General features: G+C 40.5%; 1 protein-coding gene across 5 annotated transcripts in view; it reads right to left on the bottom strand.

Annotated features, from left to right (window-relative positions):
- Positions 1–26,266, bottom strand: part of CTNND2 (catenin delta 2) — a 924,458-nt gene that overhangs the window by 104,362 nt on the left and 793,830 nt on the right. For all 5 annotated transcript variants that reach the window (XM_025451313.3, XM_025451315.3, XM_025451314.3 and 2 more), the window contains 2 exons: positions 24,495–24,680; positions 10,652–10,825 (listed from right to left, as the gene is read on the bottom strand). In XM_025451313.3, coding sequence (XP_025307098.1) covers positions 10,652–10,825; positions 24,495–24,680 — 360 coding nt within the window. The remainder of the gene's footprint in view (positions 1–10,651; positions 10,826–24,494; positions 24,681–26,266) is intronic.

Here is a 26,266-nt window from a genome sequence, read left to right as displayed (position 1 = left end):
AGGAGGAGGAGGTGCTGGTCCAGGAGAAAAGAGCACAGACATGTCTCCAATTGTTCCTGGTGACATGCTTTCCCAGTGATGATCTCAGGGGAGTTACAAGCCTTCAAAATATTTCAGCAAAAACAAACCTAACACTTAAACCAACTGTCAGGTACTGCTCTAATGTCTTTATATATGTTAACTCACTTAATCCCCATCTCAGCCCCATGTGGTATGCACTACAGTTCCTTCCATTCTACAGATGAGGAAAGGAAATCACAGCAAGGCATCACAGCCTGCAGATACTCATCCAGGTCTTTAACCTAGGGAGCACTGCCCCAGAGTTGGTGTACTTGACCATCATTCCCATCTGCCTCTCAAAAGGCAGTGTAAGTTATATACATCTACACTCGTAGTTGATATAATCCTTACAAATGCACCAATTAACCTTGGTTTAATAACTGATGTTATTACTTTGGACTTGGAATAACCTGTTTTGCACTCCTTGAAACTCCTGAGTTAAAGACCTTTTGAGTGCTGTTAATGGAGCTACTATACATTTCAACCTCGTCTTGAGAAACAGCTTTCCCCAATTTAGCAGACCTGATACAATAAGTTGTATATAATTGGAATTACAAAGGAAAGGCCTTGTTTGTGTCAGGAAAGGATCGCTTCTACGCATGTGATGGGACAGCAATTCAAACCACTAAATGTTTTCCTCCTCCTCCTCCTTCTTGCTCATAGCTCTTTCTGGAGAAAGGCCCCACCATTATTTGGCCCAATGACAACTGCTATTGTCAGGATGGGACAGAGCACAAAGCAGTGAAAAAGCAGTGAATGCTGAGAGGTTTTTGTTGTTTTAGATTCTATCTATCTATCTATCTATCTATCTATCTATCTATCTATCATCTATCTATTTATTTATTTAGAGAGTGTGAGCAGGGGGAAGGGCAGAAGGAAAGTGAGAAAAGTGAGAGAGACAATCTCAAGCTGACTCCATGCTGAGCACAGAGCCTGACACAGGACTCTTTTTCACAACCCTGAGATCATCACTTGAGCGGACATCAAGAGTCAGATGCTCAATCGACTGACCCACCCAGGCATTTCACTGTGAACGGTGTGGACAGTGCCTGCCAGGGTTAAGGAGAGGATGTGGCTGCATCCCATAAGGGCTTAATAGTTGGAGGGGCAGGTGTGGGCCAGGAGAGCACCTTAGATCAAAGACAGTCCATTCACGAATTGTCATATCCCATCTGAGACCCTACCTAGCAGGACAAGGAAGTTTGTCCTGGGTAAGAGGTGGCTTAAGACAACAGATAACTCCACACTGAGAAATGGACACCCAATCCCTGTTCCCTGCAGGGATATGCCTGTACAACATGACCCCCACCCCAAGTTTAGCATCAACTGCAGGGGGCAGGAGAGGATGGAGGCTGAAAAACAATATGGCCAAGTGTTAAGCCTGAAGAGACTGAGAAATAAATAGCTGCATATTATTGAGTTTACCTAGAAAGATCTAGATGTTCTTTTTTCTTTTTTCCCTTTCTGCATTGGACAAAAGGAGAGCTCAGAGATGAACCCAAATTGAATTACACAAAATAAAGTTACACAAGCTTTTGTCCAATAATGTTCCTTGTTGTTCATATGGAGAGTTTGGTAATAAGGTGAAGTCAACACCTTCTAAACCTTTCAACTCAGGCTACATTGATCCCATGTGGATTATCAGGAGCTTTGCTTTTTAAATATTTTATTTATTTATTTGTTTGAATGACAGAGAGAACATCTAGGGAGAGGGGCAGAGGGGGAGGAAGAGAGAGAATCTCAAGCCGACTCCCCGTTGAGTGCCCAGCCCGAGGAGGGGCTCAATCTCATGATTCTGAGATCATGACCTGAGTGGAAGCCAAGAGTCAGACTCTTAACTGAATGAGCCACCCAGGTTCCCCTGGAACTTTACTTTTTAAATTCCCAGCCCAGCCATAAACAGGATGGATGGCTACAATTTTACCAGAAATTTCTGCTCTGCTTAAACTGATTTGGTTAAGGGTGATTTGTGTTCAAAAAGGAGATTAATACTGTAATGTAGCTAACTTCTCCCTCTTGAAATCCCAATAATTTTCTAAATAACTAGGGATAGTGTTCTCCTTTCAGTACTAAATTTTTGTATTAAGAGGCTGAACTCATGATTGCCAGACTCCTGAATTTTTTTATTAATATCACTATTCATATTAAATATTAATATTTTTATTAATATCTTACAAGTTCTCCTGCTTTAGAAGTATAGTCTGCAATTAAGTGGTCTTCTGTTGCATGACTGTTTTCCCATTGAATTCCCTTACCAAATTCCCCATTTTTTCTTTTGATATGGTAAAGAAAAGTCACATTTCCAAACCAAACTCTACCAAACATAATTTCACCTTTCAGAAGCATTTTAGCATCCTGTAGTGTCAAGGACCACAATCCCACAGCTGTAAAATGTAATGAATTTCACACAGGTTACACAAGATTTTGAAATTTGTTTTTGAATTTGTTTATGATATCATGTTATCTACCGCGGTGTCTCATTCTCATGGCAAGAGGGAAGAAAGTACCAATTTTTCTATTTATTTATTCAGTCTCATTTTACTATAACAAGAATGTTCAAAATATTCAGAAACATGGAGATAGGGCATGGCTTTTGCTGCATGCCTCACATTCTTCTCTCTAGCGTGGACCTGTATCTCAACTACTGTGTTCATCTAGGAGTGTGGTTGGTGATTACAACGGGATATATGAAGCAACTGGGCAATTTTACCACAAGGCCATTTAAATGCTTTGTTGTGTTGTGGTTGGACATAGGACTTAGGTGTCTACTGTTTAAATTCAGATCTTGTTGCAGGATTTTATATTTTTGTTTTCAAAATCCATTTTAAAAAGTTCTATCTGTAATAAGGAGGACTAGAGAAGAACTCCTTTGTGTCATTAAACCAATAAATTAGTTTAATAAATGAAATTTTAATGAAGGTAATGGCAGCTATTGCATATCTAAAGTGTTTTTATTTTTAAAATGTAAGTCAGGTTAGTGCAAAGACTGAATTTTATTGCAAGTGTTTATGCAATGCTGGAAATATTAATGTCCAAGCAAGACAACTTCCTGGGGCAGAAAGCATTTAGATATGCTTTTGTTGTAAGAACAAATAAAGAAGGTCAAGCTCACATAAAAGTGATGTAGAGGAAGCATTCATTCAATCGACAGCAACAAGTATACTTGTCCTCCTAACTCTCAAACCATCTCAAGGATCAGTAATTCTCAATGGAAAAACATACCTCTTGAAATCCCAAGAATGAACTTTTCTGAACACAAGAAGGTTTTTCTTTTTGGTGAATGTTATCAAGTATGTTATCAAATGTGTCTTCACGGTGTACAAATGGCATTGGGAAATGCCTTCTGGGCAATAAAATGTGACCCTGTTAGATCACATGCGTGGTGTCTGAGAGGAAGGATGCCACAGATCTTATTCCGAGATTCCTGCATGTTCTCTAGTGACAGGGCTGTGTAAACATCCTGGAGAAGGCTCCACTTCTGAATCCCCTGCACAAGAATGGGAGCTCAGATCATACTTCTTTGTGAACAATAAGATGATGACTGAGAAGTACAGGCAGGGAGGACTCAGTGATTCTTTATTCAATATAAGAAAATAGAAGTAATTTAATTGTCTTTCATTCTCACTTATTAGACCCCAAATCAGAAAGCCTTTCTTTTAATACATCTCTCCTTTTTTTCTTTATAAACACAGTGGCTCATAGGGACAGGGAGTTACATCTCGTATTTTTCCTTTGGAGATAGAAAGCACATCATTCTGGGGATATTACGCACAGTCCAGAGGGACCATGTTGATATAAACCCTTTCAGTCTTGCAAATATACGGCATAGCTTTTGTTGAAGCCCTGGCTAGTAAGGTAACTGGGGTGCCATTGGTTTTTACTACAACATTAAGTGTTTTATTTTATAACATAAATTAAATATATTAGCAAATCTCTGTCCTTTTACAATGAAGACTTTTACTTTTCTTGAATCTGGACTCAGTCTATTTTATGTCTTAAAATTCAGTCACCATCGTCAGTCTGAGTGCACGGATAGCATTTGTCTGCTGGAGGCTAGGAGCTGAGCCCAGATTATAGGAGAGGAACATATAAAGTGTGACCTTGACTGTAAGAGAACATTTCTGGTTGCAGATCTGTGTCCTCTTTCTGCTTCCTGCTGGTAGATGATGACCACAGGAGTAGCCTGAAAGTAACATGTTGAAGATGGTAGAACAGCTTTGAGCATAGGTGAATTAATTCATGGAGGGAGCTTCCCTCCTCACACTCATGCCCTTACCTGTTACATCAGAGAAAATAACTTCTGTCTTCAATCTTGTTGTAGTCCTTGCATATTTGAGCCTCTGTTACAGCCACTAGCATTCCTCTAAATAATGAGATATGCTAATATCTCATCACTGACTCATAGTCCAAAAGTGTTAGCTATGATTTTAGAAGTGTGCTTCCTTATTCCAGGCCTCTTCTTTACCAAAATGACTCTAGAGACACCCTCATGACTTGTGTGTGTGCATGTGTGTGTGTGTGTGTTTGTGTGTCTCCTTGTGTATATATTTCTATCACAGCATCTATTATGGTTTTTGAACTTTTTGTTTTCGTGTTTTGTACTGGAAGGCACCATGGGGAAGATACCACATCAAACTCAGCTTCTTATGTCAACTGTCTTCCAATTTGCTGCTCATACCTGGAGATTAAAACATGTTTAGCTGATGAAAGACAAGGTTTATTTCTAGAATCCACGTTTATTATTTAAGAACAGCATTCTCCGTTGAAATAGAGAAATATAAAATGAAATATAAAAAGGATCAAAGCTCCTAGCAATTCTCATTGTAAAGGGACAGAGATTTGCTAATATATTTATTTATTTTCGATTGAGCCAGCAAGTTCTAACCACTTCTACAAAAATGCTTTTAGAGCTTGAAGTGATCACATGTTCCTTGACTAGTCTTTTCTAAAGCCAAACTAATCCCTTAATCCTGTTGTCCCTGTGTGTGGGTTTAGAACTTGATGCAGAGCCTATGAATACTTGCTTGTTCTCAGGACTAGAAGAAGAGAATACAGAGCTCCATAGCTCTCATCATGCTAGAACAGTTAATATGAAGTTTTTATGTTTGAATCCCTTCTGACCCAACTGCTCGGGTAATTAATAATGCAGTTCCCAGGTTATCTCACATCTTAAACTGAGTTCAAATGGGGATATTTTTTTACTGCTTGTTTTGTAACTTCTGTGGGTATAATGTGCCTCAGGGGTTCCTTTAAGAACAGGATGTGCCTGCTTGATACCAAACCAGAATCAATTTTATATGTAATGGGGCCCAGAAGATTCAGTATGTTGCCTGGCTGTCTTCGCACTGACATTGTTGCTGATGAGAAATCAGCTGTCACTCTTCTCCTTGTATGTACAAGTCTTTTTTCCTCTCACTGCTTATATATATATATTTTTTTGAACAGTTGACATACAATGTTATTCTCCAGCTGATTTTAAGATGTTCTCTTTACTACTGATTTTGAGCAATTTGACTATGATGTACAGTTTCTTTATGCTGCTTTTATTCGGTTTTCCTTGAGCTACTTGGACTTGTGAGTTTATGGTCTTCATAAATTTGGGAAATTTTCAACTATTAAGACTCCAAAGATTTTTTTTTTCTGTTCATCTTTCTCTTTTCTTTTGGGAATTAAAATTACATACATATCAGACGACTTGAGGTGCACTGATAATTTGTGATTTTTTTTTCTTTGTGTTTTGTTTTGGGTAGTTTCTATTCAGTTCATTAATCTTTTCTTCTGCAATGTCCAACCTGCCTAATTTAATCTCATCTCATGTGTTTTTCATTTCAGACATTGTATAACTCTGGAAGTTTTACTTGAATCTTATTTATTTTCCATGTTCTAATTAACTTTTTGAACACGTGAAATACAGTGATAGCAACTGCTTGTCTGCTAATGTTAACATCTGTGTCAGTTCTGAGTTGATTTTGAATGATTAATTTTGCTCCTTATTATGAATTACATTTGCTTCTTTATTGGCTTGTAAAGTTATTTTCTTTTTCTTTTTCTTTTTTCTTTTTTTAAAGATTTTATTTATTTATTCATGAGAGACACACACATACAAAGAGAGAGAGGCAGAGACACAGGCAGAGGGAGAAGCAGGCTCCACACAGGGAGCCCGATGCCGGACTCGACCCTGGGTCTCCAGGATCAGGCCCTGGGCTGAAGGCGGCGCTAAACTGCTAAGCCACCCAGGGATCCCCTGGGTAAAGTTATTTTCAAGTAGATGTCAAACATTCTTAATTTTAATCTGTTGGGTACTGCATGTTTTTTGTATTCCTTTAGATTTTTTAAAGCTTTGTTCTAGGCTTCAGTTAATTTACTTAGAAACTATTGCTATTTTTGGATCTTCTAAGATTGATAGGAAAGACTGTATCATATTTAGTCCAGGGCTAATTGTATGTCTAGTTCTAGGAGGCAAGATCCTCCTGAGCTCTCATTCAGTGGTCCATGAATTATAAGGTTTTCCTGTCTGGTACTCGGGAAGCACACTGTACCCATCCCTATGTGAGCACCAAGTTTCTCTCTAATTGCAGGAGATTCTTTTCTCAGACTTGGGTGTTTCCCTCACATGCATGCACTCTGATAGTTCCCTAGGAATATTTGTTGGGGATGCTCTGCAGATTTCTAGGGCTCTCTCCATGTGTGATTTTCTCCTCTCTGGTACTCCATCCTATGAACTCCAGTCACCTTTGTCTCCCCAGATTCCCTCCCCCATCTCCTTAGCTCAGAGTTTGCTGAGCTCCTCTGGGAGTTCCAGTCCTGGTGCCATGGTGGGCAGTCTCACTCAAGGCAGTGAGCTGGGGCATTCAGAGGGCTCATCTTGCTTGTTTCTTGTCTCTCAGAGATCACAGTCCTTTACTGACTCATGCTTGGTGTCTTAAAAACCATTGTTTCTTCTATCTCTCTAGGTTATGTTAGTTGTTATTCTTCCTTAAAGGGATTGTAAACCTGAACCATCTTGGCTGGAAGTGAGAGTCCCTCAAGTTTAGCTATTTCTACAGCTTCAGAATGGAATTCTATAACTTACGGCTTGGAAAATTAGGTCATTCAATGACAATGATGAAAGTAATGCCAAACTACCCAAAACCATGTTTATTCTATAGTCCATTTGGATGCATATGGCATTTACAGTATAGGTGCAGTCCTTGCTATCCTTACTATTTACTGGGGTCTTTGGAGGAAAAAATCAATAAGTCAGTCACGTGTTATTAGAGTCAATGACTTGGTTATGGCCTGGATCTTCTCCATTTCTTCCTCCTTAGGTTGGGCCCATCCTTGTCCTGCCTCAGGCTCATCATGTCCATCATGTCCAACTGGGCGAGGTCCTCATATGACTTCTGTGTTTATTCTGACTCAATTCCTAACCTACTAGGGATCATGCTTAGAGCTCATTTTCACCATAATCTTTCAAAACTTTGGTTTTTTAAAAAACTTAAACCTTATACTTTACATCACATCACTAACTAGAAAAAAGACACTATCAAACAATGATTTCTACTTTTATTGGTTGCACTCCACTGATGCCCTGGTTCACTTTTACATTATGCTCCAACTGCTAAGCTATGCTAAATTCATTATCCTTCTTCCCAAGACTGTTGGCCCTGACTCTTGGGACAAATCTCAAATTTCCTAGTTCTCTTATTTTTATTCATTTTGGCCACATGGCTGGAGATTCTGTTTCTTCCTTCACTACATCTATGTTGCTATCATGTTACTTCATTAAATATTAACAGCTTGATATACAAATGTCTCTTTATTCTATCTTATTTTCAAAGTAAATGGGCAAAGAATAGCTTCTTTGAAAAAGGCCACATAAAAAAAAAAGAAAAAGGCCACATTTTAGGGAAAAATGGACTGTGCAAAGATACCTGAAATATTTGACTTAATAATAAGTACAGATATATTTCTATTGTTCAAACCCTAGGTTTTCACAAAGTTCAATTACAAAATAAATAACCCATAAATGGGAGTTGAAAGAGCATCCATGCACATTTTGGAAGTCTTTAAACTACTATATCCAATTGTTTTAATATTTTGTGACAAACAAAATAATTGTACTGTAAATGAGAAAAAAGTAACTGAAGTCCATGTTGGCTTTGAAAAAAATTATCCCTTTGCTTCTGCCATAATACTGTTCTGTTTTTCTGATGCTCATTAACCAAGTAATGAGTCTCTTAAAGTTTAAAAAGTATTTAAGACCATATGAAGATCTAGTTTACTAGCCAATTTGTTGCAGAAAAAGAGTATGCATGATCTTCCTATAAAGAGAAGTTATAGTTTCAGATGATGAGGTCTATAAAAACCTGTCTCCATGTAAAATTCTGGTATTTACCTTCACATTTCTGCCTTTGTTTGGGTCATAAAAAGTTAAGGACACTAAAACAAATGCCACTAAATTTCAACAGGTGCTATAAAAATGCATGCTTAATACTCTAGATTTCAGATGATGGCACTGTCCCCCATAAGACTTAATGGTGTTGTGTGTCTTAAATCAATCTTTTTAATCATTTAAGATTTTTAAAGTAAAACCCTTTTATTTTAAAAGGAAGGAATTTTCTGGTTTTTGTACAAATTATTTTTAATCTCTTGAAAATGATAACAATTTATCAGTGTTTGGCTTAATGATAACCTTCTTAAATCATCCCTATGGATTGTTTATTTTCCCTTCCCATATATTTTCTTCCATTTAATATGGCATGTTTATAAATGATGATAATGTGATTAACTATTACATATGCTTGTGTATTTTATTTTGATTAAAAAATTCTCATGTAAATATATATATACATATATATATTTATAACTATACACAAATGTTCTTTAGCAGTCCCTTGCCCTACCTGAGGATCATCCCACTCTTCTAGAGTTATTAGGATAGCAAATGCTCCTTATAAGTAAGGCTGACAAACCTTCTGGCCATATGTAATGACAACCCATTGGCCTATGGCATCCTGCTCTCATCTTTGCATCTAGTGCCATGACTGGTCTGCACGCTGTGAGACAAGAAGCAGCCATAATCTTTTTTGTCTAAACATGACACATCTGAGACAATACAGTGCTATAATTTGCTCAGGGTCACAGAGCTTAGAAAAGGTAGAGCCTAGGTTTGAATTGTGATTTGAAGCAAAGCCTCTTAAATTTAGAGGGAGGTAAGATCTAAGGGTTAGTTCAAGGAAGTGATTTCCATTATTATCTCCTTCCTTGCTTGCAAGGCCCTACTCTGGAATTCTGTCTCATGTGACTCTGCTTTTGAAGCTTTTCTCTAGTTGAAAGCAAGAGATAACTTCACTTCAAGCCTAGCCCACTATGAATTCTTTCAGTACAACACTAGGGACACCTATGGATAGAGGAGAAAGGGACGATGATGTTAATTTCTAAGACTCTCAAAAGAAGGGATGAGCCTGCCCATACATCAGCAGCCAGCTTCTGGGAAGTGTTGTCAAGAACTGGGCCCCAAGAGCTGGGAGGTCCCACCAAGAAAGAAGGTAGTGCTGTAGCTGGGACTTCAGCAGTGGAAACAGAATGACAGAGTGAGAGGTGACACGAAGGCAGATGCTGGAAGCTCGTACAAGAAGGGAGGAGGTAGCTGCATGACAATGCTGAGGACAGTGTGTGCAGTGCCTGTGGGACCAAGCTGAGAATTCTTCGTAGCCATGTGTCTTATTAACATTGTTTTGAAGAAAGTGAATGCTAGATAGTGATTTATGTGCATCCCAACCCCCAGGCTTTGATATTAAATGAATGAAAAATAGATAGCGGAGGTCCAAATTCCTCTCTGGATATTTTCCCCATATGCCCTCATTCTAGGTGGTTACACTTTTTCTCTTCTTCTTCTTCTTCTTCTTTTTCTTTTTAATAAGACAAATTAGCTCATGTAATAGTTGGTGATCAAACTCAAGAATTCTTTGCTATGGTCAATCCTTTTCGACCCAAAATGAGGGTCGTGGAAATTTTCCATGAAAACCAATCAAGGATAGTATGTGTTTACAAGAACTCAGAGGAAAAAGCCTTCCTAATCTCCTTCTGAATCGTACATTTTTTTTTTACTTTTAACATTCTGGCCAAAAAGACCCAAGAATACTATTCTTCTCTGTAAGCCCATAGGTTAAAAATGGTTCTTTTCCTTTGGAGACAGGACCAACTACAACATTAGAGGGATTCACAGGGGTTTTGATACAAGGTGCTTGAGTATTAACTCTCCTAACAGTCAACAATAGAGCTTTGAAAAGCATCAACATGTTATATCTCCCCTGAAAACAAAATAACTCAGCTACACAAATAGAGTGGAAAGCATATCACAGCATTTTCAATGACTATACTTACATCTGTTCATCTATATTTTGTAGAGATCTTCAAGGACCCCTGAGCCCTTGAGAATTTTTAAAGGAATATTTTTCTGTGTCCACAAGTTCAATGTAACTGGTCTTTCCCTAACATTTTCACAAACTGCATTGTAATTGCAGATCTCAAAACTGGACTTCTATTCCTTTCTAAGGATGTGCTCATAATTCCAGATCTCCTCTTTATTGTAATGAACTAGTCATACCTTCCAGCTCCCTGCAGCCAAGTTCTGCAGGGCGCCTGCCGCCCCTTCCAGCGTGTCTGCGTTTGAGCACTCAGAGAGCAGTGTGAGGTAGGGTTTGACTATTGATGGGTGCCACAGCATCTGGATCCCTTTTGGTGGTTCTGCACAGTCTGGAAGAGGTCCTACTCCATCCCACTGGTGAAAGAAAAATAAGAGAGTAAACATCTTTAATATCATTACACTTCCCAACTTCACCTTTTGTAAACACTGTAGCCAAAACCGGAGCAGAATGTTTAAAAACTTGGTGACCATCTATTACAGGTAGGATAATGCCGTAGTAGGGCAAAAATAGGATAGCTACTCCTGCCCACCAAGAGCTTATGATGGAAAGTGGAAGGTGGTGGAGCAGGTACATAAGTGAATCTAATTGCCAGCTGCATGCATAAGCTCTCTAAGAACAGTGCCAACATATTGCTATAAAAAGGAAGAAAAAATAAATTAATTTTGATGGGCAGAGTGGAAGAAGGTTAAAGGTCAAGGCAGCATGTCTTACAGTTAGCATGCTACTGGCATAACACTGTACAGAGTAACATCAAACACCCTCACTTCTTATGCCAACTGATAAATTCTTAGGCAACTTATAAAAAATATTTGTTTGCTTTTGAATTATATCATGGCATTATAGGCATCAAACAGATCTCAGGAATGTACAGACAAGAGAAAATTGCTATGGTTTATTAGATGCATTGACCTAGCTAAAGGCAAATTTAGATCTTACAGCAATTCTGACAGTTCAGTTTGCTTTGAATTGAGTCTAATGAAGAACAGGAGAATGTATAATTAAAAATTAATGGAAATAATTTAAAAACTATTGCTATTGCATAAGGGAATATCAGTAGACCATTAAAAATGATAGCTATGAAGACCATGTAGCAATGTGGAGAAATGATTACAATAAAAGTGAAATGAACAAAGATGCAAAGTAGTATGGAGTTTATGCTTAATATAACTCAAAATGCCCCAGGACAACATGTGTGATAATAAAAACTTATTAACAAAAATGCTTATGTCTCTCACATTTTTCTACATTTCAAATTTTCTGTTACTCTTATCATTTTAAAAATATTAAAAATCATAAGAGTGATTCTGATGTTTGGTCAGATACAGCCTTTGTCTTTTGGGAAAAATGAAGCCAGTAAATATAATGAGGGTAGAAATGAAGTAAACTCTATGTTTAGAAAAAAATACTCCCACATTCACTTCTGAGAAAAATAATAGTAAAACAAAATAATCCTTTGTAATTTCAGGGTGGGAGTGTTATTTAACTGCTTATTTGTGTTTATTAATGGTGGCTTAAGATATAGTCTATACGACATTTACTAAACTTTCCTGCAGATACTCATGTATCTACATATATGTGCACTTGTGTATATATGTATGTATAAATACAAAAATCACAGCCATAATTCAAAGTCTGTGTTTCTTAGTTTTGAAATTTTTACTGGAATATAGGCTTACTTCATATCCTTGTAACATAAAAATGGAAATGCTAATGGTAAAAATGTAACATTACTTACTATCACAAGTCACTTCAAGAATTTCATTATTTTCCAAGAAAAAAATTAAAGACCCATATCTTCTTTTTCTCAATTATGACACAACTTAGTTTAAGTGAAGGCTAAAGCTCAGAGATGAATTTCCCATGGATGGATGTTGGACATCCCACGAAAGGTTATTTTCACTGAGAATGTCACTCAATTTTAACTCTGTGACAAGGACACTCAAGGTCGGGGAATCTGCTTGTTCTGTTAATCAAAGCTACTTCTAAACCGTTCTGAAATGACTGCACCTGTGCAAGCCTACTAATGAAACCAGCAAGCATGTCTCTTTTAAATATGAAAAATAACAAAGTGGGAAGTGAACAGTCTTGTCACATTGCTCCTGGCTCATTCTCTGAGATGAGCTCACTACACTGGACAGGAAGATAGCACCAGGGAGAGACTAGTTGTTCTGTAGATTTGCTGACTTCAGTGATGGAGCAGGGGTAATAGTGGCTTGTCTAGGGAGATCAGCTTGGGGTGCTGAATCTTTCTGCTGCTGCAACAGGAAATGGGAAATTATTTCATGTGGGTTTTTTCCATTGTTTATTTTGTCATCTCCTTAGAAGTCTTAAGCTATTGTTTTCATATAAAGATGTGATAATATTCAGAAATATCAAACTATGAAACTTAGAGCTCAATAGGGATGGCATTTCCCTCTCACGTTGGGAGAGCTAACACAACAGCGGGAGGTGCACAGAAATAATATTTGCATGCTCATTACAAAATGTGAGAGCCAGACTCTAAGAGGAACAAGAAGCAGCTGTGCTATCATTTGCTGGGTTTCATCTTGTTCTCCTCTCCTAACTTCTCCCCAATAAAATAGGATAAATGGCTAAATCAGTAGACAATTTTCTTCTGCTCTGACATGTGATCTATGTAGCTCTTAAATACCTTTTATTACAATCCTTCCTTAATGGCTACAGAGAGAATCTGAAGGAAATAAAAGGAAAACTGAAAACTGATGTGAATACAGATAATCTTTGATGGCAACTAGAAATGGAGTTCAAAGGGGATTCTCTGCTATTTCAGAACACTGATGGCACCCTAGTATGTCAATACTGAATAAAAAGAGTTATTTCAAAGCCAGTCAATGTATCTGCCCTTTATCTGGGTACGCTATTTCAACCTTTTACTGAGTTGATAGAGAAAGAATTACCAATTGTCCATTAAAAATATATTTTCGCCACCTATAAAAAGACCAGGAGTCTTCTTGAAGAGTGTGCTGACATGCTCAACATTATGTCACCTGGAAAATCAACAATAACAGGATCACAGGGTGAAGGTGACACCAGTATCTGACCTAGGTGATGAAAATTCTGCACATGTAAACTTTTAGTACTAAGCTTATTCTAGAGTGAGGATCCATGAAAAGTCATGGGATATGCAACTTTATCAGCAAAGTGGACATACCCCATTTATAATTTTAAATACAAGACACATCTCTTAAAATCTGAAATGAAGGGACCAGAACTTTCTCTTTTCAATCCTATAAGGACACAGCAAGAAGAGATCATCTGTGAAACAAGAACAGGCTCTCAACAGACACTGAATCTGCTGTCACCTTGTTTTTGGATTTCTAGCCTCTAGAACCATGAAAAATAAATGCCTGTTGCTGAAATCCCCCAGTCTACGGTGTTTTGTTATGGTAGCCTGAGCAGACTAAGTAGTAATCACAGTAAGCATTAAGTAAATTCAGTGTAGCAGGATCCTGTAGCTACTCTACGACCTTTCTGCCATGGAGCTCTCTCGGGGCAGGCTGTCAGCAAAGCAAGGAGACAGTGTGGCAGGATTATGTTGACAGTAAATCATAGAGCAAATCAATTGATTTTATCACCCTAAACAGTGCCACACTCAATAACATACTATTAGCACTTTTCTTTACTGGTCTTAAATGTATAACTGTAAGACTAACACTAATAACACAAATCAGTCAACAGTTTGTATCATTCCCTTTCTAAAATTGTATTGAATTGAAAATAGGTATTCTCTGTTCAAGAAGGTAGTTCTCAAAGCTTTTTGGAAAGGAAGATAACAAGCCTCCATGTTAGAAGCCTAGGAACTGCTGAAATCTGGACACGATGCTTTCTGCTATGGTCAGTCAGGGGAGGAGAGAGATGCCAGCCACTGGTAAGAAATGTCTGTCTGCTTGGGAAGAGAGTCACACATGTGTGGGACTGTGTTCAATGTGTGACTTAAAAATAAACAAGAAAAAAGTCTTTTCTTTGGACTTGTCTTTAATACTTTGCTTCCCCGTACTGTTTAAATTCTACTTAAAAGATTTCTTAGTTGGCTTCAGGATGGAAAAGTGGAAGCCATTTGCTCCTTATATGAAGAGAAAGATGCAAGGTAGGGACAAAAACACAAAGTCCCCAAACCAGAAAGTAAAAATGCCCATCAATCAAGAGACTTAGTGAACATGGTCTTCCTTCAGGGATGGTGGCTCATGAGTGCTCGAATTACTGCATCCACAAAGCCCCTGCTAATGAGGAGAATTAACAAGAGACTTTCAGCTCTTCCTCTCCACCGGGCTTACACCTGCCCAGCCTCCACTTCCGCCTCGCCTGGCTGGGTGCCACAGAGATGCGGAGAAGGGGTGCTCCCCGGATGCAGGGGAAGGATCTACAGCCCAGAGGCACTGAGAGACTGCGCTCCTCTTTCACATTTGTCACAGCCATGCAAATCCACGGAGAAGAGCTTCTCCGGCTCATCTGTATCTTTGGAACACAAAAAGAAAAGGTTTCTTCTCCGGAGCAATGCAATTCTGTTGCCCATATTTCTCTCCCAATGAGGTGGCACCGTTGTCATTGCCCATGTGCAGGCTGCTTGTTTTAAAGGGATTGTGCTGAAATAAACAACAGGCCAAGGAAACTGCATCATAAAGGGCATGGATCTGCAGCAACAGGGAGACATTCAACTTTAAAATCCCACCCTTCCCTCTCAGCTGAAGTCCCACTTCGCACCATGTCAGAAGAGGAGATGACTGGAAGATGGGAGGTGTCAGGAACATTCTCTCACACAGGGCTTGGTTTAAGCAGGCTCCAGCCTGTACTACATCCTTTAAAAAAGCAACAATGGACCTGCAAGTCCATCCCCTATCTGCCATCTTGGCTTGGCTTGGGTTGAACAGCGGAATTACTAATAGATTCTCCCTTTACAGAGTTTCATGATCACTTCCATCTTTTTTGAGGATGAGGGAAAGGGAGGCAGGGAATAGAAGTGATGAAGACACTCTGAGCAGCTATAAAAAGCCAGGGGTGAGATGACTCTTGTGTTGACTCTTGGGAATTTTGAAGAAGAGGGTAGCTCAGGTATGTCAAGTCCCCTGTTTAGAAGATGGGTGCTGTTTAGAAGATGTTGATGACAGTGGGGCTAAGTGTGTGCAAAGAGGGGACAGAGCTGGAGCCCAATGAGCTGCATTTATGTGGCACACATTGTCTCTAGGCTCTCCTTGAAGAAGATATGAAGGGTTTTGCATTTGAGAGATTAGAAACCTGTGTTAAAGGGGGAGAATATACTTAAAGTATAGGATTTAAAGAGATTCAGGGATAGCCTTGCTGATTCATTTCTGTTGGTGTGGAGCCAAGCGACACACATCTCTCAGAAAGAGGTGGGAGGGAGACTGGTGATGCTGTCTACTTCAGGGAGTGGCATGAAGAGCCCACCGTGCTGTGCCCCACAGGGCTGGTCCACATCACCAGGCTTGCCTGCTCTTTCTCCTACTCATTGTGATGGAACCAACCAGAACACCACTAACACCCCTCTAGAACTCTCTCTGCTCTTATCTTCTCATCCACATCTTGGGGAACCTGGTCCAAGAATCTCTCCATTGTCCACCTTTTATTTATTTTTTCCATTACCTTCCTTTTAAAGGGGCTTTGTCCTTAACATGCCATCCCCCCTCAGATTATCCTGAATGCAGTCTTATTTTTTTTTCTATCTTTGGTGATACATGTCTCAAAGCCAGTCTAATACAGTGATTCTTGACTAAAGGGATTTTATCATCCAAGGGGACAACTGTCAATGTTGGAGACATTGCTGATTGTCACAACTGGGGGAGGGAGAACTATTGGCACCTACTGGGTAATGGCCAGGAATGCTGATAAAATCCTACAACGCACAGGACAGCCCCCACAAGGGAGAATTATCTGGCTTGAAATGTCAAGAGTGGCAAGGCTGAGAAACCCTGATCTAGTAGTATAAAACTCAGAGCATTTTTTTGAGATTTATTATTTTTTTTTAGAGAGAGAGGAGGAAGAGGGGTAGATGGAGAGGGAAAGAGAGAGAATCCCAAGCAGACTCCTCACTGAATGCAGAGCACAATGTGGGGCTCAATCCCGTGACCCTCAGACCATGACCTGAGCTGAAATCAAGAGCTGGACACCTAACTGACAGAGCCACCCAGGGATCAAAACAGAGAGTATTTATTAATGGTATGGAGCACTGAATGGTTAAATGTCAATATGGAAAGTAAATGGGAAGCCTAAATCAGAGTTTTAAGTCTGTAAAGTTGCTGAAAGACTTTACAGAAGAATAGCGTTTTTAGGTGATGGGATATATTTTCTCTGAGGTGCCAAAGTAGGAGGAGAATCTCATTCAATCATGGGCAGTGATAAAGGAGAGTCACTGCATGAAAATGGACAGCTGTGATTTTGCAGGTTTGTGTGACTTGTTGCTTTGAGGACATGAAATATCATATGTTGAGTCACCAAGCTCCCAGCATATGGTGAGGTGAAGGCACAGTGAGACCGAGCCGGAGCCAGCCATGAGGAATGAGCAGCAGCTCAAATAACCAGATGGCTGGTAAAGAAATGGTATTAAGCAGCAAAAGAAAAGTATGCTTACTAATAAAATAAAAACTGGAAGAAACGCAACCTGTGATATTAAGAAATGAGAACTTAAAAGCATCAAGAATGTCAAGAAGGGCAGATACATCAGTGATGATAAATCAAATCCAAGTGTACTTCAGCTATCACTGCCATCCAGCGTGATTAAGACAAATTTTGGCTTATGTATCCAGATTCATTTGGTCTCGATATTTCACTTTTAAGGATTTATCTTTGAAAGGCAATTAAGGGTATAGGTGAGATTCAACTACATAAGTGTATTACAGTTTACATTAGTTAAAATTTGGAAGCAACCAAATTTTTTGACCATCAGGGACTGGATCGCACATCATGGTACACCCCTACCGTGGAATTCCTGGCAGTCCTTCCCCAACCTTGCTGGGAATCATGTGCTGGCAATGAAAAAGGTCATGCTGAGTCAGAGGATAAACTATTGTACAACAGTACTCAGACTGAGACAGGTGGGTGTTGTGCCCACACCTGTTCTCCTTGTCCATGCTGTGCCAAGGTGGGCAGTGGGCACGGTCATCGAGTGCAGGTAATCAGGGGCTTCACTGTTTGCAGAGAATTTGAAATTTGTTGTTGTCTCACAAATATAGTAAGCTTCCTGCCTCCCTCGCACTTTGGGTTTTAACTTGATCTGATATAAACCAAAGGGTGGGGGGTGAGCAACAGTGATGTGTATGACTTTTAAGTGGGCCCCAGAAAGAAGGACATGCTCCCCTACCCTGTCTTCTTTGCACCTTTTCTGCTCCTGGACGATGGACAGGAAAAGACATCATGGACCATGAGAAGGAGGAATTATCCCAAAGAGGAGAACACGATAGATCTCAGAGCCTCTAAAGACTACAGATCAGGGCTGCCAGAAGCATCGACCTTCACATTAGTGGGAAGGACACTTATCTACTCTCAGGACACTTAGAGGCTCTAGGAGTTTGGCTGTCTGACATGCGCCCTAACTGATTCTAACATCAATGTAGAAAAACTGTATTTTTGAAGGGTTAAACAAAGCTGTGCATAAATATGGAGAGAGAAGATTTGAAAGGATATATGCCTGCTATAAGTTGCAATCATTTCTGTCTAGGAGGGGGATGGTGGAGGTGTGTGTATTTCTTTTATTTTGTAGCTTATTGCTATTTTACTCATATATAATTTACATGTTATATGTACATGTATCTACATGCATGTTTATATTTGCTTATAATCAACATCCATTTTGTACAAAATAAGGAGAAACTTCTTTAAAATTAAAATCTCCAGTGTCTTTTAAACTAGCAAGAAAATTCATTTGTGCACTTTGAGATATTGATCACCATTTAGTGTCAGAGTCTCATTTCTGGGCCAAAAGCAGCCATTCATTGCAGTGGGCAATGTGTGATGCTCGTGGTGAAGTGATAGCAGATATAAAGTCCTGAAAAGTCACAGGAAACCTTTCAGATGACAGGATTTTGTGACCTCTAATACCATTTATGTGTGTCTTGTGTTAACACCTTCAGAACAAGGCATTTTTTAGTTTGGCATGATCAAAAGTACTGCTTCTCCAGAGGTACTGTGAGACACACCTGTATGCACTTGTTGACATGAGTCCTAGTTCTCAGATGATTATCGTGATACAGAGTGCTTGTTAGGTAGGGTGGTCCTTGCAGATGCAGAATGCTGACTCACATAATAAAATGCAGCACTGCCATGAGAAGCTGGATGAAGGTTTGAACCGAAACCAGAAAGAGGTCTACAGAATACTCTAGGCTCACAGTGGCTCCTGGAGGCAGTCTCATCAAGAAAGAAATGGACGAGGCCGGGACAAGTCACCTACTAGAACATCTACTGGAAAAACCTCCCTAGCAAGGGGTAGAGGCTGCCATGAACCCCAAACTGAGTGTCACTCAGCCTCGCTGGTTCTGGGTGTTGGGCTAGATGTCAGTGACATAAACCAGATCCTCTGTCCTTCCCCGCAGCAGATTCCCTCTTGATGGAAGTCCACTACTGTGCCAGATCGGCACTAGAGGGCAAGTTCAGATAAAACCAGGTGGAAGTAGATTGGAGGATGAAGAACTTTTTCCTTGGAAGAAGTCTTGAAAGGATGGAGGTGATGTTTTATTTGATCTTAATGGATAATTTTCCCAGTAGTAAAAGAAAGGGAAGAGAAGGCCAGACGGAGGAAGAGCAGGACCCAAAGCTCAGAGGCTGGCCGGTGTGACAAAGGATGGGCCAGGAGAGTGTGCAGGGGAAGCCCTTGGAGGTTCTGCCAAGACATGTCCATTATCATGGAAAAAATAAAAGGGCATTACGGGTTTTTTTTGAAGAATCCCGTTACTATTGCTTCTGTGTATGAAATAGCATGGTGATATCCTCAAGGAAACCTCGTGCTGTCCCATGCATTTGGCATCTATGATGTCAGGAAGTGGTGGAAAGAGCAACAGTACTTACTCTCAAGTTGACCACAACTCACTAAACTGTGAAACAAAGATTATCAGGAGACAAGCAGTCTCCACACGAAAATACCAAATCAGAATCATCTCTGAATTCTGATAGGTGTATGTCCTCACCCACGAGAATACACAGATACCCACATGAACTAAAAAATTCACAAGTGATATTCAAGCAGAAAAAGAGAAGTTCTGATTCTAGGGTATCTTGCTTGTTTTTGTTTTTGTTTTATTCTCTCAGCAGTTTCTCTCTACTGTCAAGTTCACACTGAGTGAGTCTTGAAGGCTCAGGTCTGCTCTGGCCAGCAGCCAGCAGTACTCTTGCTCTCAAATCCACTTCTGAGTACCAGGAATCCCAGGATATCATCCCAAGGAACCTTGGCCATATCCCAAATTGAAAAACAAAAGATGCTGATTTCTACAAAAGGTGGAAAAGTAAATACAGCAATTTCATCTACTTGCACTTCCCTGGACCCCAATCTTTGGTCTGTGGCCCCTACCCTGCTGTGCCTAGCGACTGGCACAGAGCCCTTGAAGATAGCGGTGGAGCCCCTGAGAGGTGAGATGTGCCTCTTGGCACATGACGTGCAGGCTGTTTGGTGGGGCGGGGGTAAGGTTCTACCTGAAAAGGGCTAGAGAAACCAGGAATTTCTTGTAATGTGGCACAGAAATTAATAAATTTTCAAAGCCATTTTGGATCGGGATATGATGCCCAGAAATGTTAAAAACTATTTAACTCATAGTCTGATGGTTCCAGTACGATTCGATAGCAACTATTTCTTTCTCTTATTTTTTTAAAGTTTTTATTTGTTTGAGAGAGAGAGAGCACACAAATGTGCAAGTGGGGGGGGGACAGAGAGGGATGAGCAGACACCACACTGAGTGTGGAGCCCGATGCAGGGCTCAATCTCACAATCCTGAGATCACGAACTGAGCTGAGATCAAGAATCAGATGCTTAACCAACTGAGCCACCCAGGTGCCCCAATAGCAACCATTTCTTAAAAGAAGAGCATGAATGAAGCATATCTTTGTATCACATATTTTCCTGAATTAATCCGATTAAGAATCTAAAGGATAAAGTTTCTCTAAGATTTTTATTGTAATTAAATCTGACTTTTACAATATCACAGCATTTTCCTAAGGTATAGAATAACAGTGGCAAAGGTAAGAATCAACATAAATTCCTGAGATACAGCAAGCTCCAGAGGCAATCATTAAACCAATTACTATTTGTATCACTTTGGCTTCTTGCTAAAATCTCTGGCTCCTCTCTTAGGAAATATCTGTTGTGGATTAGACAACCTTTCATTTTACACAGCTCCTTGCATCCCTTTCTCTGGACATCTTAAATTTAAGAGAAGAAAATGAATACCGGTTATAAGCAAGCTGACTTAATCAGCTCATGCTTTCTAAAATATTATTTTCTAAATGGTATTTGAAAAAATTACAAATGTAATGCCTGTATAAAAAGAATCATTATCCTCTGTCTTTGACGTTACTGTACTTTCTCTAGAAACACACACATACATATATACACAAATAAAAATATTAAAAAAATATATTTTATATTTGCATGTGATACACATTTTGCAAAATTGGCCAGGTTTTATCTATATTATATCTACAGCTCTCTATATATACTCCTGTTTTTCTCTTCTTTTTCTTCACTTCACTTGGTATTACATATTCTAATTACTATATGTTCTTTGAAAACTTGACTTTATTAGCAACAGAGACTCCAGGGAATGGATACCTGACCATCTTTAAAACTGTAAACCGGGATCCCTGGGTGGCGCAGCGGTTTGGTGCCAGCCTTTGGCCCAGGGCGAGATCCTAAAGACCTGGGATCGAATCCCACGTCGAGCTCCCGGTGCATGGAGCCTGCTTCTCCCTCTGCCTGTGTCTCTGCCTCTCTCTCTCTCTCTGTGTGACTATCATAAATAAATAAAAATTTATAAAAAAAATAAATAAAACTGCAAACCTAGAACTTTCTGGAAGCTTCCAGGTGAGTTAAATCAGTCTGCAGTCTCTGAAGGTAACCTGCTGTTCTGGTGTTAGCAAAGACAGGGATGCTTTGTCCTAGCCAGGCCTGTGCACATTTCCATTTCTCACCTTGCTGCAATCTGTTAACCGTGATGAATTAGGGCCTTGGTTCCTCCTCTCATTTTAGACAGCTGGCTTTTAATTCCTTTAGATTATTTGGAATGGCCACCTGCTTTCCCCAAGTGCAAAGCACATTCCTCAGTGTGAAGCACATTCTCCCTGCGGAGACCCCAGGCTGGCGCAAATGCCCATCCTCCCCAGCAGGTGGCACCATCTAGATTCAGTTCTCTCCTGGGGACCACGCACGGGGGAGGGGTGGGGGCAAGAGGATGTGAGATGCTCACCTCCCCATCTCCAGACCTTTCAGCTGTGCCTCTTATTGGTTTTCCATACAAGATGGTTTTTACTCTTGACTGTTTTCACATATACTGAACTTGACAAGACATATGAAATGACTTTGAAACAACCATAATTACTACCTGTTTACATAAAAATTTTTCATAAAATATGTTTGTATTAGAGCACAAAGGTCTTTTACAAAACATCATTGACTGAAACCACGACTTTGAAGTTTCTTTATGAATAACAATGTTCTATTGTACTTTAACATGGTTGTTTCAGCAAAACTTTCTTAAAGAAATCCTTTTTGCTTCCTTAAAGAATATCGTTAAGAAAAGGATGGTACAAATGACCCTTATAAATTTTCACTTAGACTTTTGGCAAAAAGATGACAAAATTGAATTAATCTCTGCATCTTAGCTTAGAAAATAGCTCATTGATGTCATAAACCATGGTTCAAAAATACAACATTCTAAGGTGGGAAGTTGCTCATCATAAGGTTCTAAGGAGTTAGCTAATAGCTTGAAAGGAGGGCTGTATTTTGGGGTGAAGTCCATGAATATTCTCTGACTTCTCTGGACCCAATCAATATCTAATCTCACCTGTTACTTGAAAGACTTCAAGCCATGTAAACACACCTTGGCAGAGTTGGAAAAAAGGTTCAGGGTTTGGGGCCAACTCTTACTGATGGGATACCAGTGACAGGTGCAGGGGTCATCAGAAGGATGTACTTCTGAATCCAAACAACAGACTGGAAAGAAAACCTTGAAATCAGAGTGAATTCAAGCTCAGTTCAAAGTTTTGTGTTTTTTAATTCATTTTTTTAAACCAAAGCTAACATGTTAATACAATTTTCCAAATCTGCCTTCTAAAGTTGCCTGGGCCCATCCCGGAGGTTCTGAGTCTATAAGTGGTGGATGAGACCAGGAGATTATGATAACTGGACAGACTGGGAAGCACCAATGCTGTTTTCAATCTTTATTATGCTCGTGCACTTTCTGGGATAAAGCAGTGAAAGGACAGAGCCCTAGGTATACAGTACAGCAGCAGGAAACCATGAGAAGGACCCATTATACCTTTGTTAGGCCATGTTTCATTTATTTGATATTAAAAAAAGTTCAGAAATCATCATGGTCTGGGTAGTACCGGGTAGGAAATCTGAGGTATCTGACATTATTTGGCATAATGCCTGGCATATAGCCTGCTAGTTAACCACTGCATTCACCTGATAGGAGGTTTTTAAGTGGCTGAATTAAGAAGTATGGCTCAATCCTCATAAAGGCTACTGAAATTTGAGGAGACATTGGACACAGCACTGATCCACAACAGGAGAGAATTCAGGGTTGGGAAGTTCGCCAAGTGGAAGGTCACCATCAAAAGGGTAAGCTGCATGTATCTTTTATATTATAGGTATGTTGATGCTGGAACATACATATCTAGAAGTTGCAGATGCGCCTGGAGTAGACCTCAGGGGCCTCAGACAGCAAGAGAACCAGAATCTAAAAAATACTAACATCGATACAGTCAAGTAAAATTCAGGAATTATTAAGAGTGCATTCCCCGGAATCCTTACTTCAAACAAAAGAGCTTCTATAATCCTTACTTGAAACAGAATGTTTTTGAAAATACTTTTTAAAATGATGTGAACAGATACTTTTTCATATTTATCTTGAATTAAAACCTGCTAAGAGAGAATTGTATGTTCCGCCCTGCTTGCTTAGTTGTTCACTCTTGAAGATAGTCAGATCTTGGGTCTGTATGACCCTAGCGTTGGGATATGACCACAGTGTCCAAGGAAGACTGGACGCATGACCACACCGCCCAGACCACAGTGAGATGGGACAACCTCAGTAGCAGGGGTTTCAGGCCAGCAACTACCACTTGCACTACTACCTTATGTGGGGGGCAATGGGTGAGGGGTGGAGGCTGTCTTAATTCCACCAAGGCCAAGAGTGGCTGCCTATTGGCCTTTACCTCACTGCAGGCAGCCTCCGTACAGCTGCTTGAGGTAAAGTCCATCTATTCTGAAGAGACCTCTCCAGCTGGACAGCTTTCTGAATTTATCAGAATGGTTCGTGCAGGCTAAGCTCCTAATGCATCCTGTTGGAGCACTGTGAACCTGAGCCACCAGCCCCCTATTTCTAATAAAGGCAAAAGTACATACCAAAAGGTTTCAAAACATGCAGTAAACTATGTGTTGGGTTTCCGTGCACTTCTGTTCTGCTTCCCTTCCTATACCACACCTATGGTGCATCTGCACCACCTGCAAGGCACCCCGCCTGTCCCTGGCAAGGACCTCCATCAATGTGCAGATGAACACACAGAAGAGTCATTGGCCAGGACAGACTCTACAAGCTGGGACCTCAGAGCCTGCCTGGGACTCACGAGACTCTCTTTTTCAAAAGTCCTATCTGGGCTGGCCTGCAGGACCTGGGGGGAGCCGTTTGAAGCTCTGAGCTGTGAAAGCCCCATAGGAAAATTCTGTGGATGTGTTCGTGATTGTGTCACACATTGCAAGTGCAGAGCCCCACAGCTATATATGCAGAAGAAATGTGAACGTTGTAATTAGGGACGGGCTAAGTGCGTGCAGCTGCAAGTTGCCTGTATTACCTGATCTTGGGATTTCTTTTTCTTTTTCTTCTTGCCCCAGCACCCAGAACTCTCCGCGTCTTTGCCATTGGCCTCACCGCAGAGCAGCCCGTCTAGCTCATCCGTGCCCATGTGCTGTCCCTGAGACGTTTCTGCTGCCAGCCGGTACGACAGGTTCCTTAAAATGCACACACAGTTTTCAACGGTCTGGAGAACCAAAAACAAAAAACAAAACAAAACAAAATAAAACAAAAACAAAAACAAAAACAAAAACAAAACCAAACCAAAACAAAACAAAAAAACAAAAAAGGGGAAAGGAAACAAAGAGGAATGAATAAAAACCAACCGGCACTCCTTCACTCAGGAAAGCAGTAATTCCCACACCTGATTCCTTCTGGATACCTTTGGCTGCTGGTTCCTTAAGGCTCCCTTGACAGCCGCGGTGGAAAGAATTGAGAGAAACCCGAGATGGTCTTAATATCTTTCCTTATCCACAGTAGTTACTTGTATAAACACTGTCATTGTCAACAGAAGTTCACTTGTGGGAAGAGAGTCCACAACCACAAGAGGTTCCAAGTGTGGCTCATGCACACACCACCCCCACCTGGGGACTGGGGCTCACAGTCACCAAGAGTGTGGCTACTCACATTTCCATCAGCTCTGGGAAGGAAACACTGGTATTTCCCACCCATCGGGCCACTTACTGGGAGTAAAATGAGGTGAGAGATACATATAAAGTTGGGGGGGGGGGTGTCCCAGGCAGCCCGAGTGCCGGGATCACTTGGGGACATAGTTTCCATTCTGTTGACTTGATTTGATGGCTGGTGCTTCTGTTTTCGTAGCGTGGGGGTGAAACAGTGCTTCAGGACACACTGTGTGCAGCTGGATACCTGGAGAGTCCTTGGTGTGTGTCTGTTGGTTGTGTGACTCAGACAGTACCCCCAACATCTCCGCAACTCAACTGCTTCCTCTGGAAGATGGTCATGACAGCACTCATGTATTAATCTCTGTAAGCTGTGACTCGGCTCAGTTAGGTTATGTGGCCAGGGGGAATGGAGGCTGCAGACCTTTAGTCAGGTAACCCACTGGGTTACCCTAGTGGGCCCACGTACCCCTGAGGGTCCTAGAAGTGAGAGAGGGTGGCACGAGAAGTGGTGTGACCTCTCACTGCTGGCTTAGAAGACGGAAGAAGGTGCCACAAGCTAAAGTTTTGTGGGCACCTCCAACCAATTCTCTCCTGAGCTTCCAGGAGGAATGCAGCCCTGGAGACACACTGATTTTAGCCCAACAAGACCCGTTTGGGACTCCTGACCTGTAAAACAGTAACAGGATAAATCTGTGTGGTTTTAAGTTACCGTGTTTGTGGCAATTTGTTATGGCAGCAATGGGAAACCAACCCCGCGCGTGTGTACTGAGCAGTGTCTGGTCCACAGTGAGCACCGTGTGAGCCTTCACAGTGAGCAGTGGTGCAGATGGCACGGCCTGCCAGTCCAGAGCATCAGACCCCGAGCCAGCCAGTCTAGGTTTCGGTCCTGCTTTGCCATTTCGTGAGCTATATATGACCTTGGGCAAAGTGCTTAATCTCTGTGTGCTTCCACTTCCTCCCATGACTCTTCCTCTGGAATATCATCACATTGAGACCAGGTTTCATACATGAATTTCAGATCAACCTTTTGACCTTTGCTTTGCATTTGATGAACAGTGGGAAGAGGAAAAATAACACTCAATTAAAAAAAAAACACCCAAAACGATGATGGGGAAAACCTGTGCTAAGTTTTATTTTTAAAAGCCTG

Source organism: Canis lupus, chromosome 34, assembly GCF_003254725.2.
Source record: "Canis lupus dingo isolate Sandy chromosome 34, ASM325472v2, whole genome shotgun sequence".
Lineage (NCBI taxonomy): Eukaryota > Metazoa > Chordata > Mammalia > Carnivora > Canidae > Canis > Canis lupus.
The sequence above is the reverse complement of the archived record's forward strand: the minus strand, read 5'-3'. Positions and strand labels throughout refer to the sequence as shown.